The sequence below is a fragment of the Loxodonta africana genome, chromosome 21, assembly GCF_030014295.1.
Source record: "Loxodonta africana isolate mLoxAfr1 chromosome 21, mLoxAfr1.hap2, whole genome shotgun sequence".
Classification (NCBI taxonomy): domain Eukaryota; kingdom Metazoa; phylum Chordata; class Mammalia; order Proboscidea; family Elephantidae; genus Loxodonta; species Loxodonta africana.
Genome location: NC_087362.1, coordinates 68,212,556 through 68,231,071, shown reverse-complemented (window position 1 = coordinate 68,231,071; position 18,516 = coordinate 68,212,556). Strand labels below are relative to the sequence as shown.

The window sequence follows — 18,516 nt, the reverse complement described above, 5'->3', positions numbered from 1 at the left end:
TTATCTTTGACTTGGAGCCGCCACCATCGCTGTCACCTGGGCTGAGCGTCAGGGAAGCCAGAGAAGGTCAGGGAGCTGTCATCTTGTCTGTAGGAAGGCACGAGAGGCGGCACTGCGCCTTCAGCCAACGGAGCAAGCTGGAGCCTGCTGATGGCCGAGTAGCTTGACCTCCCTGGTCCAGGCCTCTGGTCCAGGCCATCTCCCCTCCAACTACCTACCTGTCTGCCCCCAGCCCTTCCCTGACCTCCATTCCTAAACTCAGTTCCTGAGCCCTCACGCTCGCCCGCTACTCTCCTACTCTCACCTCATCTGCTTACAAGCCTCACCCCATCCCAAGACCAAGCCCCTACCCATTCCTCCCCATGGCCTGCAGGAAGCTGAGTTTTGATTCATGACCCAGACGCTCTCTTTCTGGGACAGAGAGATGTATTCTTGGAAGAGCCCTGCGGCCTCAAAATGCTGTATCAAAGACAGCTTGCTCATAAGAGGTCATGGCACAGGGTAACTCTGGGAAGCCAGGCACTAGGGGAAAGCCACTGTTACCAGGGATGTGGCCCCAGGCCCTGCTCATGGCATACTTAAATGGGAGGTGTGGCAGAGAGAATCAGGATGGGGAGAGTTTGTGCTGTACAAATGGTGTCTTCCAGGTCAGATGATGGCACATGAATGGTGGTTAGATGGCACGTGGGTGGCATGTGAATAGTGGGTGGAATGGTGGGTGGGATGAGATGTGGATGGTACATCGATAGTTGTCGGATGGTGAGTGGATGGCATGTGGATGGTGTGTGGGATGTCACATAGATGACATGTGAGAGCATGTAGGTGGCACATGGATCACAGGTGGGATGGTATATGGAAGGAGGGTGAATGGCACATGGGTGGAGCATGGTGGCACATGGGTGGTGTGTCATCAGCTAGCGGCTGATACAGAGGAGCCCCTCAAACATTTGTGTCTTCTTTCCAAACTCATTCAAACATACAGCCTCTTCCTCCTCAGCTTTTGCCCAGGAGATCTCCATGTAACAGCTGAGTCTCTGGCTTTTAAAGCAACCATACAAGCAGCACTCCTCAGGGTACCCACCCGAGGAGGGGGCCAGAGGCGCTGGTGCCATGTGGCAGCTCTCTTCTCGGGCCGGAAGCTGGCTGTGTGCTCGTGGCCTCTACCACGCATGGTGCCTATGCTTTCTGCATGGTGACATGGGTATGCCAACAGAAGATCTAAACAGCAAGCTTGTGTGAATCCAGATACACCTCCTGTGTCTGGACCAGGGCTGAAGCCACTGGCTGGGCCCTGAGGAGACACCGAGGCCAAGGGCCAGCTGGGATGAGCCACTGCGTTTTCCCTGGATGAGCAGACCTTTCCTTGCTCCATCCCCTTTCCTTCTGTTTTGGTGTCAGGAGTAGGATTCACTTTGCCATCGAGGAGGCTCATTTGCTTGTAGACTTCTGGCCAAAAGGAAGCATTCACTGGGGCGGTCCAGGCTGCTCTGTGGCAGCCCCTTGGGTGTTCACCTGTCCTGCATGACACCCCCAGCCTCTACCTTGTCTAATGGTGACAGCTGGTCCCAGAGGTTGGAGTCGGTGACAGCATCTCTGATAGAACTTCAGCTGAGCATGGTTGCTAGGAAGGCAAGACTGCCACTTTCTTCCTGAGCCCCGTTGGGGTCCAGTCTCAGTCTGTTGTGGAGGTGAGCCTTGAGGTTGACTTTAGATAGATAGAGATAGATAGCTGCTGTCGAGTCGACTCTGACTCATGGCGACCTTATGTACAACGAAACGAAACACTGCCCGCTCCTACATCATCCCCTCAGTTGACGACGTTTTTGAGTTCATTGTTGCAGCTTTTGTGCCAATCCATCTCACCAAGGGCTGCCCACACCTTTGCTGGCCCTCTACTTCACCAAACATGTTGTCCTCCTCCAGCAAGTGATCTCTTGATGACATGCCCAAAGCAAGTGAGTCAGTGTCCTGTTGTGATCTGTAAGGTTTTCATTGGTGCCAGGTCTTTCTTCCTAATCTTAGTCTGGAAGCTCTGCTGAAAACTCCTGGTATTTAAAATACTGGGGGCTTAACTTCCAGCGTCACAGCAACACGCAAGCTACTGAGGTCCTACAAAGGGATAGATGGGTGGTAGAAGGCTGACTTGAATTCCTCTGAAATCTTGCTCTGCAGGACAAGGTCTTGGTGGAAAAGGATCACTTTATGCTAACTATCTGAGTGGGAGATCCCAGCCCAGGGGGTGCCTGTCTGCAGCCTGGTGCTCATTCTCCCAAGGGACTCACCCCTGTACAGCAGTCTTGCCTGGCCCACCTGTGGCTCTCTCTCCTCACCCAGGGCTGGGCTGCAGACTGGAAAATGGCCCTGGTATGTGCTGGAACCTGTCCTCAAGGAGTCAAATGTGGACTCCCGGCCCTGGCCTTAGCTGGCTTCTGCTTTTTCTTGGGAACGAAGCAGGGCAGACAGTGGCTGAAAGCTGGAAATGACATCCTCAGGACGCCCACCACACCCACCACTGCCCCAGCACAGGATGGTGCCTTCCTGTGGCATCCTGGCTCTTCTGAAACCCCTGCCATCTCCAATGGCAGAGTCTCAGAAAAGCTTCAAGCATCCGAAGCCCTTCTGACACACCTGGTCAGCCTGCCCCCACCTGACACCACTTGTCTTGGTCTCGTCATGCCCTGCGCAGTTGTTCATGGCAGCCCCTCGCTCTGTAATCACCTCCTGAATGAACAGGAAACATGTTAGTCACCATTGTAAACATCCCTGGGTGATTTATTGCCATCATCACAATATTTTGTTTGGAGCTGTAAACCTCCCAACATAAATCAGGTCATTAGAAGGAACGATGTTTAATCCTACAGAAGATGCCGTGGTGGGCTGTGTGGCTCTCATCCAGCTAGCCAATCATTAATTCTAGAGAGGTTGCTACCCTGCAATGTAGGCAGCCCTTCATCTCCACCACACACAGGCGTGGAAGGCTGAAGGCCCAAGCCAGGCTGCTTTTGCTTCTTGGAGTAGCATATTCCTGACTGCAGAGGGGTGCCCCAAACCCAGGTCTGATACTCCAGACTGGAGCGTTAACACCACAGGAGATGCATGCAGCTGGGTATGGCTGCCTGTGATCTGCTCTCTTGGTGCTGACGGCCACTGTGCTGGTTGGACTTCAAAGGAAACAGGAAAACAGCTCACAACATCTTTCTTAGCTCTCCTTTCACGGTCACCCCAGCCACCCTTTGAGCAGCCATTACATGGGAGCGTATTCTATTCGCAAAGCTGGCAGGTCTGCAGATGTGCAGGCAGAGGCCAAGAAGAGCCCTGTTAGCCTTGAAAGGAATATCCTGGGACCTCAGAGCCTTCCTCCCCCAGGCAAACACCGCCAAGAGCTCTTTGCAAATGGCACGTCTCATGGATGAAGGAGATACCCAAAAATGCTGGAGAGGGACGAGGACCAGGGATCTTAGCCAAGGGATTGCTTTAGAAGACGTTGGCGTTTCTAAGTACACGTGACAGTTGTGAAAATTCCAGATGACATTCCAGTTTTTGGTTCTACTTAATATTCTTGTGCTCGGAGCTAACGAGGGAAGCTGCGTGTTTTGAGGATGTTGGAAGCTGCAGGGCTGAGCTGGGTGCTTTGTGTCTGTGCTGCCTCCAAAGACAGAGGACCAGAGGGAAGGAAGCCCCCAGCCTTCTGCTGGCTAATGGCTGGTGATTTTACCCAAACTGCATACGGTGTTCCAGCTGAGAGCTTCTACCTGGAGGCACTACTTAAGTCTTATGTGTCTGGTTCAGGATGGCCAGACTCAGGGTCAGAATCCTCTCGCCTATTGGCTCCCCTCTTCCCCCAGACCTCCCTGTGTAAAGGGTTCCAACGGCATGAATGGGGGCTACCCCAGATGTTTCCCTCACCCTCACCCTCATACCCATGGCTCACCAAGCCCTCCGGCCCTCTCCCACTTGCTTTTCCCAAATCTACCCTCCCTCCAGCTCCCCTGCCTGCCTTCAGGCCTCTCCACTCCTCAGGTACATTATGACATGTTGTTGTTAGGTACCCTCAAGTCAGTTCTGACTCATAGTGATGCTGTGTACAAAAGAACAAAACACTGCCCCATCCTGTGCCACCCTCACAATCGTTGCTATGTTGGAGCCAATTGTTGCAGCCACTGTGTCAGTCCATCTCATTGAGGGTCTTCCTCTCTTTCACTGACCCTCGACTTTACCAAGCATGATGTCCTTTTCCAGGGACTGGTCCCTCCTGATAACATGTCCAAAGTACATGAGACGAAGTCTCACCATCCTTGCTTCCAAGGAGCACTCTGGCGGTACTTCTTCCGAGACAGATTTGTTCATTCTGGCAGCCCATGGTATATTCAATATTTTTTTAGCCAATACCGTAATTCAAAGACATCAATTCTTCTTTGGTTTTCCTTATACATTGTCCAGCTTTTGCATGCATATGAGGCAATTGAAAATACCATGGCTTGGGTCAGGCACGGCTCAGTCCTCAACATTATGACATAAGAATCTTAATTTCTACACCTCACTCTTCTCCAGGCCATTTCTCAGTTGCCCCCAGAATGACCTTTGAACATGCAGCCAGCTGGGCCTTCCTCCCACTTCTGCCTTTTTCCATCCATGCGGCCAGAACCTAAGGATTGGCCACCTTTTAAGAGCCAAGGGCTGTGCCAGGCTCTGAAGTTACCTGAGGCTGTGGTGCCCAGGGCCAGTATAGCTGTGATGTGGCTGTGGAGGGTAGGATGTTGCTGGCTCCTGTCTGCCCCCTATTGTGGCCTGGGGCTGCTGTGGTTAGCCTACACAGCCCAGTGGGGTCAGCTGCTTCCTACAGGGTGCTGGGCTGGGCAGAGCCAAAGGGAGTGGAAGTGGGCTCTTGGCCAGGTATTCAGGTAAGGTGGCATCCCCACACTCAGCCCCTGTCCAGGCCATGATTGATGTTGCGCTCAGAGCCTTCCTGGACTGCACCCAACTCCAGGCTAAAGACCCTGCCCTTGGAAGATTCACCTGCCCTCTCAGGTGTGGACAGCAAGCAACTCTGCACGCCTGAGGCAGAGGACAGTGAGACTGACCACCAGGGCCCCAGCCCAGGGCTCCAGCAGCCCTTGGCTTTGCCTCTGGGGACCTGTGAGATGTCAGAGGCTCTGTTCTCTTGGGGCTACACAAAATGACCCTGGAAATGCAGCTGCCCCTCCGTGTTCTCTGTGATGCTAAAGGAGATACTGGAGATGGAAGGGCCTGGAGCTGGAGCTGCCCATCCATGGTGCTAGCTCCAGTGACCAGCCGGGAGGGGCTGCCACCCAACCTGGGGGCTGCTCTGCATACCATTCCTGGATAATGCAGGCCACCATTACACGGCCACCTGGGGAGCTCTTCTGAGGGTCAGTACACCCGTCCCTGGGCAGCCCTGTTTAGTCTCACCTGCAGGAAGTGAGATCTTGTGTGACCTTGGGCCTGGGGAGCCCGATCACCCTGGGGGCCCAGGAGGGCTTCCCCAGGGGCCTGAGTGCCTTTCTTAGGACAGAGCAGTCCTCACAGCAGAGTCACCTCAAGGAAGCATCCCCTGGAATGGATTTGCTGCTAAGGGTGTCACAGGCGGCAGCTGCGGTGGGTCTGCCAGCCACAGGCCCCTCAGTAATGGACACTGCAGCTGGAACGGCACATCCGGGGCCGGCAGAACTGGACAGATCATTATTTGTGCCCAGCCATGGCGTTAACGAGGCCGCCTGGCTGGCTGTCTCCTCCGGTAGCCTGGCTTCCGTGCCAGTGAAGAAGGACGCACCACCCTGTCCCTCTCCTTGCCGTACTGGCCGTGGAGCTGGGCAGTTGTTTTCTTGGTTTTGTTGGCATTTTTCATGCATACAGGCAGCCCCTCAGCGGAACCACCTTAGCCTGAGGCTCCAGCATGAATCACTCATTTTTCTTTCCTAGTCACCATACTGCAGACATTTATCAATTTTTAGGCCAAATTAGGCAGGCTCCTTCCTGCGGAGCTGGCTAGAGAGCAGTCCGCCAGGTGCCCTGTTAACCAAGCAGAAGTGTCGTTACGTCCGTCCGGTTTAACCCGATGAGCACTGGTGTTGCTCCCCGGGAACCATGGGGAAAGGGCAGGACTTGCCCAGACCTACTGCCCTCGGGCTTCAGGAAGCGGCTGCCTCAGCCCTGTCTTTCCTCTTCTGAGAAGCGCTGGCCTCTCATCTGGTCCTGGAAGACCAGAGAAGGTGGACTGTGCTCCTGTGCACACACATCTGCCGCGCTTCTCTGACCAGCCGCTGCCCAGTATCACTCCGCTGCCTCCAGCTCTGGACATCAACACTTGAGGGATCCACAGTCATCTCAGACTCCACAAGTATCTGTCCCCCTTCCCAGGAGATGGCAACAATGTCCACCAGACAACCGGACCCCTCCTCACTCTGCTCCTGGTCAGTCCCCAGGTCCAGCTGCTGCTGTTTTGTGCTGGAACAGATTTGCACTGGCTCACAAGAGCCAGTCATGCGCATCTCTTCCCAACTCGAGTTTGCATGAGTGGTGTGAAATCTGCTGTGGTGGGAGTATTGACCATAAATGGTGGCAACTGGGAGACACTGTGAATCAGGGCTTTCCTCCCGCCCATCCAGAGAGCCCATTGTTAAACGTTCCCCACCACATGACTGTGATCATTCCTCCTGAAATACCCTACACATCTCCCTTCCTTTCTCCCTCTACCTTCTGGGTCCAGGCCCCTGACAGAACACGCCCAGACAATGGCAGCGTCCCCTGAACCAGCCTTTCTGCTCTGTACTTGGCTTTTCATCCCAGAATGGTCCTTAAATGCAGAATAATTCTCCATAGCTCACAGCCCTTCTAGGTTTCCCCTAGTCCTTACCAGTCCTTTGCCAGACCGTGGGCCCTTTGTTTGCCGGCCCTTGCCAGCCACGAACAAATCTGTCTTGGAAGAAGTACAACCACAATGCTCCTCAGAAGCGAGGATGGTGAGACTCCATCTTACGTACTTTGGAAATGTTATCAGGAGGGACCAGTCCCTGGAGAAGGACGTCATGCTTGGTAAAGTAGAGGGTCAGCGAAAAAGAGGACAACCCCCAATGAGATGGACTGACACAGTGGCTGCAACAATGGGCTCCAACATAGCAATGATTGTAAGGATGGTACAGGACCAGGCACTGTTTTGTTCTTTTGTACGTAGGGTTGCTATGAGTTGGAACCAACTTGACGGTACCTAATAATGACAATAGCCAGCCACTGTGCTCCTGTCTTTTGACGCCCTTCAGTCTCCAAGTCCTAGCCTCACTGATGTTCAATCCTGTCATCCCATGAGCCCTTCTGTCATGATGCAGGGCTACCAAGCTCTGCCAGGAATATGCCACTACCCTCAGGTGCCAATGAATTGTCACAACCTTAGCAAGACCTTCTGATGCCCTGGGCTTGCTGACATCCTCCCTCACACATTGCCAGCAATGTCTTCTATTGTCGCTGTCACATATGAAATTGCTTGTTCAGCGCCTGGCTTCCCTGCTAGGATGAAAGCTCCCCAAGGGCAGGGGCCACCACTGTCCTATTCAGGACTGACAGTCACCAGTCCCTAAAACACTGCCTGGCTCAATCAATGTTGAGTGAATGGACAGATGGTAGCAGGCAGCATGGTTGAGTTCTGCCATGGTGTGCCACAGGTGGAGGAGGGATAGCCGACTGATCTCGCTGTCACTGAAGAACTGCAGGAGAGCCAGCGATGGGGGGAGCCAGGGACCAGTGAGTATCATGAAGACGGTTCTTTCTCAACTGCTGTGGCGTTCACTAGCTCCTGCCCAGCCCTCTGGCCCAGCTGTGTTGGAAGAACACATGAGGGAAAGAAAAGGCACAGGTGGCTCTAAGCCACCGTCCCCACTGAGCAGGGAAGCGTGCATACATGGAGCAGACACGCCATGGGATGCACCGCTCAGCATGCATGGTATAACACAGAAAACATACCAAGTTCAGGCACAAATCCACACATGCGCAGTGTGATACAGTCATGGCATGGGTGTTTGGGCGGCACACGCACCCCTGCAGACTGCCAGGAGAGCTGTGAAGAAGGAGCTGAGGTCCCCTCCCTTGTGCACAAGCAGGCCAGTTCCCCGTTTACAGAGCTGTGGCCAGCATGGACTGGACTTCTGCACCAATTAGAGCTTCCTGGGGGCACAAATATGGGGGCAGTCTCCCAGGAGGGCACACTGGAGGGGTGGGGGCTCAGGATGCCCCTTCCCCACAGAGTGATTGGCAGGTGGGGGCGGGGCAGCTGTTGGGTTCACAGTCAGGCTAATCAGCTGGCTGGTTGACTGACAGGCAGCACAGATCCTCGCCTAGTTGACAGCTCCCAGGGAATTCACCAGGGCTGAGCTGACAGGGAACTACCCAGTTGAATCACGGATGCTAATCACAAGGTGAGGGAATGGGATCGGCAAACAAAACTGTGGCATTCAGAGCCGTCAGGTGCCCATCGGCTGAGACAGGAAGATCCTTGCTTCCCTCCCCTGCAGGCAGGTCCCAGAGCCCTTGCCCTGGGTGCAGGGCCAGCCCTCAGGAGCTGTACTCTGGGAACCTCAGCTGCTGGGGTTACCAGGAGATAGCAACGCCAGAAGCCCGGAAGCTTGAATCCAGCGAGCGTGCACTGTGCAGGCATTGCATCGGCTCATTTGCACTTGTTAGCGGGCAGGATGGGTATTCTTAACCCCATTTTACAGCTGAGGAGACTAAGTTTTCATGAGGTCGAGGGACTTGTCCAAGGTCATGTAGCAATGCTATGTGTATATATATATATATATATATATATATTTTTTTTTTTTTTTTTCCTTTAAATGTGTTGCCCTTTCCATTCTATGGCTTGGCATGGAGAGGAAGCCTCTTCTCTGGTCTGGGCCAAAGGCCAGGGTCACTGCGTGGCCAGTGCAGGGCCATTGCCAAGTTTGGCTGTCTGAGAGCAAATGGAGGAAGGCTGCTGAGGCTGAGAGGACAGGCCCTGTGCAGTGGCAGCCAGTGCACTGCTCGGGGCTGGCTGGACCAACCAAGGTCCACACTCAGCCCTGGCCACAGAGCCACCTCCCAGGCCCTGGCCACAGAGCCACCTCCCAGGCCCTGGCCACAGAGCCACCTCCCAGGCCCTGGCCACAGAGCCACCTCCCAGGCCCTGGCCACAGAGCCACCTCCCAGGCCCTGGCCACAGAGCCACCTCCCAGGCCCTGGCCACAGAGCCACCTTCCAGGCCCTGGCCACAGAGCCACCTCCCAGGCCTTAGCCACAGAGCCACCTCCCAGGCCCTGGCCACAGAGCCACCTCCCAGGCCCTGGCCACAGAGCCACCTCCCAGGCCTTGGCCACAGAGCCACCTTCCAGGCCCTGGCCACAGAGCCACCTCCCAGGCCCTGGCCACAGAGCCACCTCCCAGGCCTTAGCCACAGAGCCACCTCCCAGGCCCTGGCCACAGAGCCACCTCCCAGGCCCTGGCCACAGAGCCACCTTCCAGGCCCTGGCCACAGAGCCACCTCCCAGGCCCTGGCCACAGAGCCACCTCCCAGGCCCTGGCCACAGAGTCACCTCCCAGGCCCTGGCCACAGAGCCACCTCCCAGGCCCTGGCCACAGAGTCACCTTCCAGGCCCTGGCCACAGAGCCATCTCCCAGGCCTTAGCCACAGAGCCACCTCCCAGGCCCTGGAGCTGCCAGCACTTGTATTCCAGGCAGCCCTGCTGCTAAGCCCCGGGGGCAGCGGGGGTGGGCACGGCTGGGACAGAGGCTGGCCCTTGGCAGAGAATGTAATACAGGTAGTCCCCAGCTGGGGCCCTCGGGGCACAGTCGTTAAGAGCTCAGCTGCTAACCAAAAAAAGATCAGCAGTTTGAATCCCGCAGCCAGTCCTTGGAAACCCTATGGGGCAGTTCTGCTCTGTCCTGTAGGGTTGCTATGAGTCGGAATCGACTCCATGGCAACAGGTTTTTTTTTTGTTTCAGTCCCTGACTTACAACTATTCAAGTTATGACGAACCACACTTACGACCATCTTTGTGTGAGTGTGTGTGTGCGCATCTTATTGTTAGTAATTAAAACATAACTGTAAGTTTATATGTAATGTTTCTAACCCCAAAAGACAAAGATAGGATTTATAAACATATTGACAATAAAAGGCCACAATAATGAAAACTTTAAAAAAAAAATGAGATATTTGATTTACGTCAGAATCGATTTAAGAGGAGTCGTCACAACAGAATCCTGCCATAAGTCAGGGACTACCTACCTGTACGTACGTTGACCTTCCCTGTGACCTCAGGTGCTTCAGTGAGGTGTCTGCCGTCTGCATTGTGTGTCTCTGGCCCAGGCTGCCCTCTAATTGCTGAGTGTGTTTAAACTTCGGTTTTGCATCTAATCTGCATGAATTAGCAATCTGCCCCAGGGGAAGGTAGCAGCTCTCTAAGAGGCAGTGGGAATTGAATTCCTGCTGATGGGGGTGATTTGCCCGCACCCATGGTCCAGCCGAGACCTCTAAAGGGCAGATCCTGAGCTGGTAGAAGAGCTGGAGGAGGTGTGCCCACTGGGAGGCCCCAGCCCCCTGGGAGCAGACCCTTGGCCTGGGGTGCTGTAAATGGGGGGCAGCCAGCTAGGCATCCCATAGTTCAGCAGAGCGGAGTTGGAGCCGGGGAAGTGACTTAGTGCACCCTGTTCGCAGGCAGACCACACAGATCCCCATAACTGCAGCTGCTTCTGTCTGTTTCTGGCCACTTGGGCTGGCACCTGTGGCCACCAACATGCAGACCCTTCCCGGGGTATAAGGCTGAGCTGGAGATGCCCCTGCGAAAGCTTGGTGGGCCCCAGCCAGAACCGTGGGGGGGCCTGTGCTCTTTGGGAAGTAGCCCAGTGTCCACTTCTACCTCTAGGGCCAGTTCTGTCTGGGCAGCATCAGCACTTCTATAAGCATTTGTTGAGCTCCTGCTGTGTACCAGGCACTGTGTCAGACTCAGACACTGATGAAGAAGATATGTTCCCTCCCCCAGGTACAGGGAGCAGATGTACACAGCCCATCGCTCCTGATTGGACACCCATCCCAGCAGGCACGACATTGCCTCCCTCCTCCAGGCTGCCCCGCCCCATCTCCAGAGACTTCTTAAAGCCCCCTAAAAACACATCACTCCCTCCTTCAGAAGCCTTAGTGTCTCCTGTGGGGTGGGGTCTGGAACTTCCCTTAAGGGCCTTCTCCATGACCCCGGTGGGTAGCACATCCACCCAGGCTGCATTTTCTCCTGCTGACATCGCTGCATCTGGGCAGCCACTGTCTGGCTGGGCACTGCTCTGTGAGGTCAGGGGCACAATGTGACCTGGGCCACAGCTAGGCGGGCCTGAGGACTGGAACCCAGAGATGCCCAGGGATGGGCAGCAACCCCAGGCCAGAAGTCTTTCTAGCGGCATACGCCCTAGGTGCCGGAGCTCTTCTGTAAGTCAGATGTGGGGTGGCAGAGTAGAGGACAGTGGCCTGAGGTAACCAGGGCAACCACGCTCGGTTCCCACCAGTCGCTGCTGCCCAGGGATCGGGGGGGGCTGATGCTTGCTCAGGATTCCGCACTTGTCGGGGGGACCAGAACTCAGAGCTGCTGCCTTCAGTGGTCTCCCTGCTCGGGCCAGTGTGATGGCAGCATAGCAGACATGTGAGAGGACATTGCACATGGGGGTGGGACAGCCTGGCATGAAGCCCAGCCACCAGAAGATCCAGGACATTGAAAAGTTTCCAAGCAAAGAGCTTGATGCAGGAAACCCCAGGACCAGGAGATCCAAGGACCACACAAGAGTCTGAAGTTCCTCATGAGGCAGGGACTTCAGACCCAAGCCCATGTCCCCTCCCGGCCTCTCCTGGCCCCCCTCAGTTCCCATCGCTGTCCTCTTGGGGGCCCTTCCCCCAGGCCACAGTTTCGGGGTGGCAGGACCCTCCCCCATCAGCGCCTGGGGCTGGGATTTGAGCAGCCTCAGCCGCAGTCCCCCTCAGGCATCATCAGCCTGGGGCTGGGGGAGGTCAAAGGCTCATGAGGCACTTCCTGCCCTTTCTAGGCTCTTGAGCCCCATTTTGACCCGGATTGGCATCGCCTGTCTACATGACCTGACCAAAAGGCTGGTCCCCCAACCCCTCCCATTGCGTCCTGGGCATCGAGGATTGGAGTTTTTGTGCTGTACCCAGCAGATGGCCCGCCTGCAATGCCGGAGAGAAGCGGACAAGGGACCCGTCTCTGACAGCCCACAGGCCGGTGAAGTCTTCTTCCCTGCTTTGCTCCAGACCCAGCTGCTCGGCTTCATTACTAAGAAACTGACCTCACACGGGCTCCTCAGTCTGTGCCTCCCCTTAGTGGGTAGCAAGGACGCTCATGAGTCAAACACTCAGAAGAAAAACTTCAGCCAATGAGGAGTTCACTGGGTGGAACGCATTTGGCAGCCGCAATAACTCACGCCCTGTTTACTCTCAGCCACGCTCACTCTTATCGCATGACGTGTGTTTCAGCTGCTCTACAAATGTCATCTGTCCCAAAAGAGAGAGTGGTGGTTTATTTCTTCACGTGTGTGTTGGGGCAGGGGGGAGGCGGGGGAATAGAGCTCCCTTACAGATTTTTAGCATTATATTGAGAAGAGAGAGCAGATAACTTTTTTTGTGTGTGTGCTTTAGATGAAGGTTTACAGAGCAAATTAGTTTCTCGTTAAACAATTAGTACACACATTATTTTGTGACATTGGTTGCCAACTGCACAACATGTCAACACTCTCCCCTTCTCAACCTTGGGTTCCCCATTACCAACTTTCCTGTCCCATGCTAAGGGCTCTGGCCTGGCCATCCTTAGACTGGGCCAACCTTGGAGATGACCCATATTGGTTTCCTAGGGCTGCCATAATACAAATTGGATGGCTTATAACAGAAATTTATTGTCTCACAGTTCTGAAGAAGTCTGGATTCAGGGCATTAGCTGGACCTTGTTCTCTGTCCACTCTAAGGGAAGAACCATCCTTGTCTCTTCTAGCTCTGGGTTTTGTTGGCCTTCCTTGGCTTGTAAATGAGTCTTCACCTGTCTGTCTCCCCATGTGTGTGTCTGCTTTCCTCTTTTATAATATAAGGACAACACTCAGATGGGATTAGGACCCATCCTACTCTGGTATGATCTCATGCTAACTTAACTGATAACATCTTCCAAGGTACTATTTCCAAACAAGATCACTTTCACGGGCTGGTGGCACAGTGGTTAAGAGCTCAGGCTGCTAACCAAAAAAGTCAGCAGTTCAAATCCACCAGCCACTCCTTGGCAATGGGTTTAAAAAACCAAAAACCAAACGCGTTGCCATCAAGTCGATTCTGACTCATAGCAACCCTATAGGACAGAGAAGAACTCCCCCATAGGGTTTCCGAGGAGTGGGTGGTGGACCCGAACTGCTGACTTTTTGGTTTGCAGCCTGAGGTCTTAACCACTGTGCCACCAGGGCTTCTCACAGGTACTAGGGGTTAGGAATTCAACATATCTTTTTGTGGGACACAGTTCAATCTATAACATTGCCTAAGACTCAGAGCCCAGAGATCCAGGAGACAGTGCCCCTACGTCCAGTCTGTTCAGGTCTCACAGCTCACAACCCTCCCAGGCTGGGGGACAGTGCTGGTAGGGGGTCACACACAGCCTTAGGGGCTGCAACTTCCTTAGGCACATCCTCTTCCATCTTCACCAGCCGGCTGAGTGCCTTTTGTAGCTGGCTCCTCAGTCCCACTTTCGCCAAACCTGGCATGAGTTATTTGCTCCAGAAAAGGAATATAAATAAGCACCGTCACACCTTGACAAGTTGACAGGGGTGACAAGCAGAGTAAATTCCTGGATCTGAGACTCTGAGGAGAAGAGTTGATTTAGCAGAGCCAGCTGCTGTCACCAGAAGAAAATAATTAAGGAAACCCAACGGTATAAAGGAAAACTGAGCTCTAGAGCGGGTCCTTTCTCGTGAGGGGACCTGTAATCATTGGCTGCAGAAGAAAACCCTCACATGCCAGAAAGAAAGGAGCTCAGTACAGTGAAGATGGGAAGAGGAAGGGCTGGCTGGTGAGGAGGAAAACAAGCTGTGTGGTTGACAGTGACCCTGAGGGGCGCGGCCAGCTTTACTGGAGCTTCCCCTCATCCTCTGTGGGAGAGTCTGGGAAACCTGTTTCAGAGCTCCCGCATATGCACACAAGCGCACACACACACACACACACACACAAACTTGGGAATACACAGGGAGGTAGGCACTCTGCCCTTTGACCAAGAAAGGACATAGCCCTGTCCCCAGCCCAAAGGGATCAAAAAAATGGCATTGCAGCAGAAGAAAAAGGCATAGTGCCCGAGTCCATGAACTCAGGGTAGCCCACGTCTGTCTTCATCTCCAAGTCCCTTGAGGCTCAAATAAGGACACAGCAAACCCAGGAGACGCAGGCGCTCCAGCTCAGGGGTGACCTCACGCCCCCTCCTTGCTCACTAATGAAGGAGGGAGCTGCGTAGGCACATCCTCAGTATGAGGCCAGGGCTGAACCTGGAGCTCACAGGGAGCTGGGGACTCTCCAAGTCCATGGTGGGGATCTGGATGTCACATCACTAGCTGAGCGCCAGCCCTACCTCAGCCTGCTGTGCCCAGCAGGAGCTGCTGGACCTCTGCCAGGTGCCCAGAGATAGCAGAGGAAGTGCTGGGGCTCTAGAACCCAGCCCCCAGCCACAGGCAGAAGCCAGCACCCGGTCTGGTGTGGTCGGACATGGTGCCACACGACACCAGTTGGAAGTTCTAGCTCTCTGCTTGTTTAAGGGGTGAGTGGATCTGATTGTGACCGTGGCTCTTGGCAAACCCTCAGAGCAGAAATGTCCACCACCTGGCACAGGGGAAGGAAGAGCCCTGGTACCTCAGTGGCCTGATGGGCTGGGGGAGGAGACCCAGACTCCTAAGTAGGTCTCCCAAAGGGAAAGCCCCTTCTCCCCGCAGCACCTTCCTCCAAAACAGACCAAACAAGGTATAAGGAATAATTCTCTTCTTGGGCCAGAGGTTTGTCTCACCTGAATTTGTCATCCTGGGTGGCCCAACACCACCCCACCCCCAGGCAAGGGGCCTCCTTAGTGGGCAGAGTGTGGCCCGGGATGTGCTGATCTCTCTCCATCTTCCCAGTCAGCCAAGAAGGGCTTGCTGGATAGTCATTTTGTGCCTGAGCCCTGCTCAGGAGACCAGGGTGAGCAGGATGTGCCCAGCTCAGCGCCAGATGCCCAAGGCTGGCTGAGAAGGCCAGAATCCTGAAGTTAATGCCAGGTCAGGGGACTTCCTGCAGCAAGGGGTGAAGCCCGGGTCTGAGGGGAAGCTGTGCTGTGCATGCGAAGGTGTGTGTGTGAGTTGTTGCAGGTGCAGAGTCCACATGGACTAGAACAGGGAGGGCACGGCCAAGGGGGTATGGAGAGATGGTAACAGTTTTCTCAAGAGTCCTTTCCCCTGTGACTCAGTGACTTTGGAAAGTCCTGACAGGGTGGGGGGTGGAATTCTGTGAGGTCCTGACTACTCCACTGGGCGGTGCGTGGGCACGCCTGGACAGGGGCCACTCTTCTGGACCTAGGTCACTTCAGGAGGTGGGACACTGAGAAGGTGACCATCAGCTCAGAGACGATAGAACTGTCCCTCTGCTCCAGCCCATTTTCTGCGTGGCCCTAGCATGACACTAGCGTGGCACTACCATGTGAGCTGTGGCCCCCATTCGCCCCCAAGAGCTGCCTTTTCACGGAGCCCACCCAATCCCCCTCTAGGCTGGGCACCTACAGACAGAAACCCTTGGAGCCTGTAAGCAGGTCCCTGGGAGCCCTGTGGTTGTTCATTGCTAACTCTCCTATGTTTGCTTTTCAGGAATGAAGTTCAACATCAGGCTGCAGCAGCCCCACAATGTGAGTTCTGAGAGTCGGATAAATCTCAGTGCAGCCTGAGGAGAGTTTGGGAGGGCAGGCAGCAAATTTGGAGCTCAGGCTGAATTCATTCTTGGAAGGAAAAATGTGTCCAGCCCATCCTAGGACCCTTAGGAACAAAGCTCGGGGCTTTGGGTCCATGAATTTCCCTTTCCTGGTAGATGGCTGCTCTGGTGGAGTAAATCTGAAGCAGCCCCCAGGAGGCCACCAGCCCCAGGCCCCACTCTTGCCAGGCAGAGGTTCCTGGGAGGCCTGCGCCATCTTGTGGCCGAGAGGACACGTGCACCTCAGCCCCCACACTTCTGGCAAGCCCACGGCCGGCTGAGGACAGGCTTTTCCGCTAGCCAGCAATGAGGGGGCAGGGCACTGGGGGAGGGCCAGGCCAGGGCTCAGCGCAGAGGGGTCACATGCTGCAGGCCCAGACTGTCTCCCTCTCTTTCACCCTCAAGGGCGGAACTCAGGCAACAGAGGACCCAGGGACCCTGGCCATGGTGAGGGGCTGGCCTGTGTGACCCTGTGTCCAGCTGTCCTGCCCACGCGGGTAACCATTTCTCTTCCTGCCCCAGGCTTTCTCACTAGGAAGTTCCCAGGATGGTGACTTGAAGGTGCCCACAGAGCGGGGCACCCGTGACGGGTTTAGTCCCTCTCCCAGGGGCCTCAACCCCCAGAGGGACAGCCTGGGGCCTCTGGTGCATGACCAGCCAGGACCCCACCTAAAGATGGGGGCTCGCCCGCGACTCCAGCAGCGGCGGCGGCGGCTGCTTATCAAGAAAATGCCTGCTGCCGCAGCCATCCCAGCCAACAGCTCAGCCGGCACCCTGGAAAGGCCGGGCCCCCGGGCCCTGAACGGCCACTGGGTCAGCCTGCAAGAGAGCCAGCAGGAGCGCAAGAGGCTGATGCGAGAGGCGTGTGCCAAGTACCGGGCAAGCAGCAGCCGCAGGGCCGTCACGCCGCGCCACGTGTCCCGCATCTTCGTGGAGGACCGTCACCGCGTCCTCTACTGCGAGGTGCCCAAGGCCGGCTGCTCCAACTGGAAGCGGGTGCTGATGGTGCTCGCCGGGCTGGCCTCGTCCACCGCCGACATCCAGCACAACACCGTGCACTACGGCAGCGCCCTGAAGCGGCTGGACACCTTCGACCGCCAGGGCATCCTCCACCGCCTCAGCACCTACACCAAGATGCTCTTCGTCCGAGAGCCCTTCGAGAGGCTTGTCTCCGCCTTCCGCGACAAGTTCGAGCACCCCAATAGCTACTACCACCCAGTCTTCGGCAAGGCCATCCTGGCCCGCTACCGGGCCAACGCCTCGCGGGAGGCGCTGCGGACAGGCTCCGGTGTGCGGTTCCCCGAGTTTGTCCAGTACCTGCTGGACGTGCACCGGCCCGTGGGCATGGACATCCACTGGGACCACGTCAGCCGCCTCTGCAGCCCCTGCCTCATCGACTACGACTTTGTGGGCAAGTTTGAAAGCATGGAGGACGATGCCAACTTCTTCCTGAGCCTGATCCACGCACCACAAAACCTGACCTTCCCTCGGTTCAAGGACCGGCACTCGCAGGAGGCGCGGACCACAGCCAGGATCACACACCAGTACTTCTCCCAGCTCTCCACCCTGCAGAGACAGCGCACCTACGACTTCTACTACATGGACTACCTGATGTTCAACTACTCCAAGCCCTTCGCTGACCTGTACTGAGGGGCGGGCCCGCTCCAGCCACTCCCCCTCCGCAGGCACCCTGCTCTCCTGTCTCCACCGGCCCCCAGTCCAGCAGCTGAGGGGTATCCTGAGCAACAGGGCCCCAAGGACATGAGGAGCTGTGGCTGCAGGTGAAGCAGGTGGGGGACAGAAGCCCCAGGCCTTGGATGGGGACTCTGGCCCTTGTCTGAGACCCCTTCCCTCCCTTCTTGGCTGAAGGAGATGCCCTTGGGGGTAGGCTAGACACCTTAGAGTGTCACTCTGCTCAGCTAAGTCTCACAATGACCAGGGAAGCCTGAGGCCCAGAGGATGAGGGCCCCAGCCTTGAGGGATGCCCTGCAGTCCCTGAACCATTGCCTTGTACCAAACCACGTGGTTTGCGCTTTTCTACAATCCAGGGGGAACTCCCCTTGAAATGAGGTTTCAAATAAAGCACATGGTTTCCAGAGCAGCTGGGTCTGCACTCTGTCTGGTGGTGTGGGATCACCTGATTTCTCCACATGCCGTCTGGGGCTGTCCCCTCCCCAGTGCAGCCTGAGCCAAGTCCTACAGGCCCTGCTGTAGGGAAGCCCAGGGCTGGTGGCCTCATGTATGAGGTGGGCAGAGGACCAGTGGCTCCCATTCAGGGACAAGCAGGCCCACCTCACAGTCAGGCTGCCTGAGGGCCCAGTCGTCTGGCCCCTCCCATCTCAGTACTACACATTCACCCTCAAAGGAGAGAGAGATCTGTCCACATGGAGGCCCCTGGGGTCCCTTCTTGTCCGTGTAATCTGTAGGGGCCCCTGAGGGCTGCCAGAGCAGTGCCAAGCTCACTGGGCAAGCCACCAATTGGGCCTGCCACTGGGGTCAGTGGGGCTGTCCCCAGGGGTCTCAGTGGGCAT

General features: G+C 55.7%; 1 protein-coding gene across 1 annotated transcript in view; it reads left to right on the top strand.

Annotated features, from left to right (window-relative positions):
* Nucleotides 1-18,212, top strand: part of CHST8 (carbohydrate sulfotransferase 8) — a 148,209-nt gene extending 129,997 nt beyond the window's left edge. Inside the window, exons 3-4 of the mRNA XM_003416325.3 lie at nucleotides 15,886-15,923; nucleotides 16,508-18,212. Coding sequence (XP_003416373.1) covers nucleotides 15,886-15,923; nucleotides 16,508-17,635 — 1,166 coding nt within the window. The 3' untranslated portion in view covers nucleotides 17,636-18,212. The remainder of the gene's footprint in view (nucleotides 1-15,885; nucleotides 15,924-16,507) is intronic.
* Nucleotides 18,213-18,516: the final 304 nt, after the last annotated feature.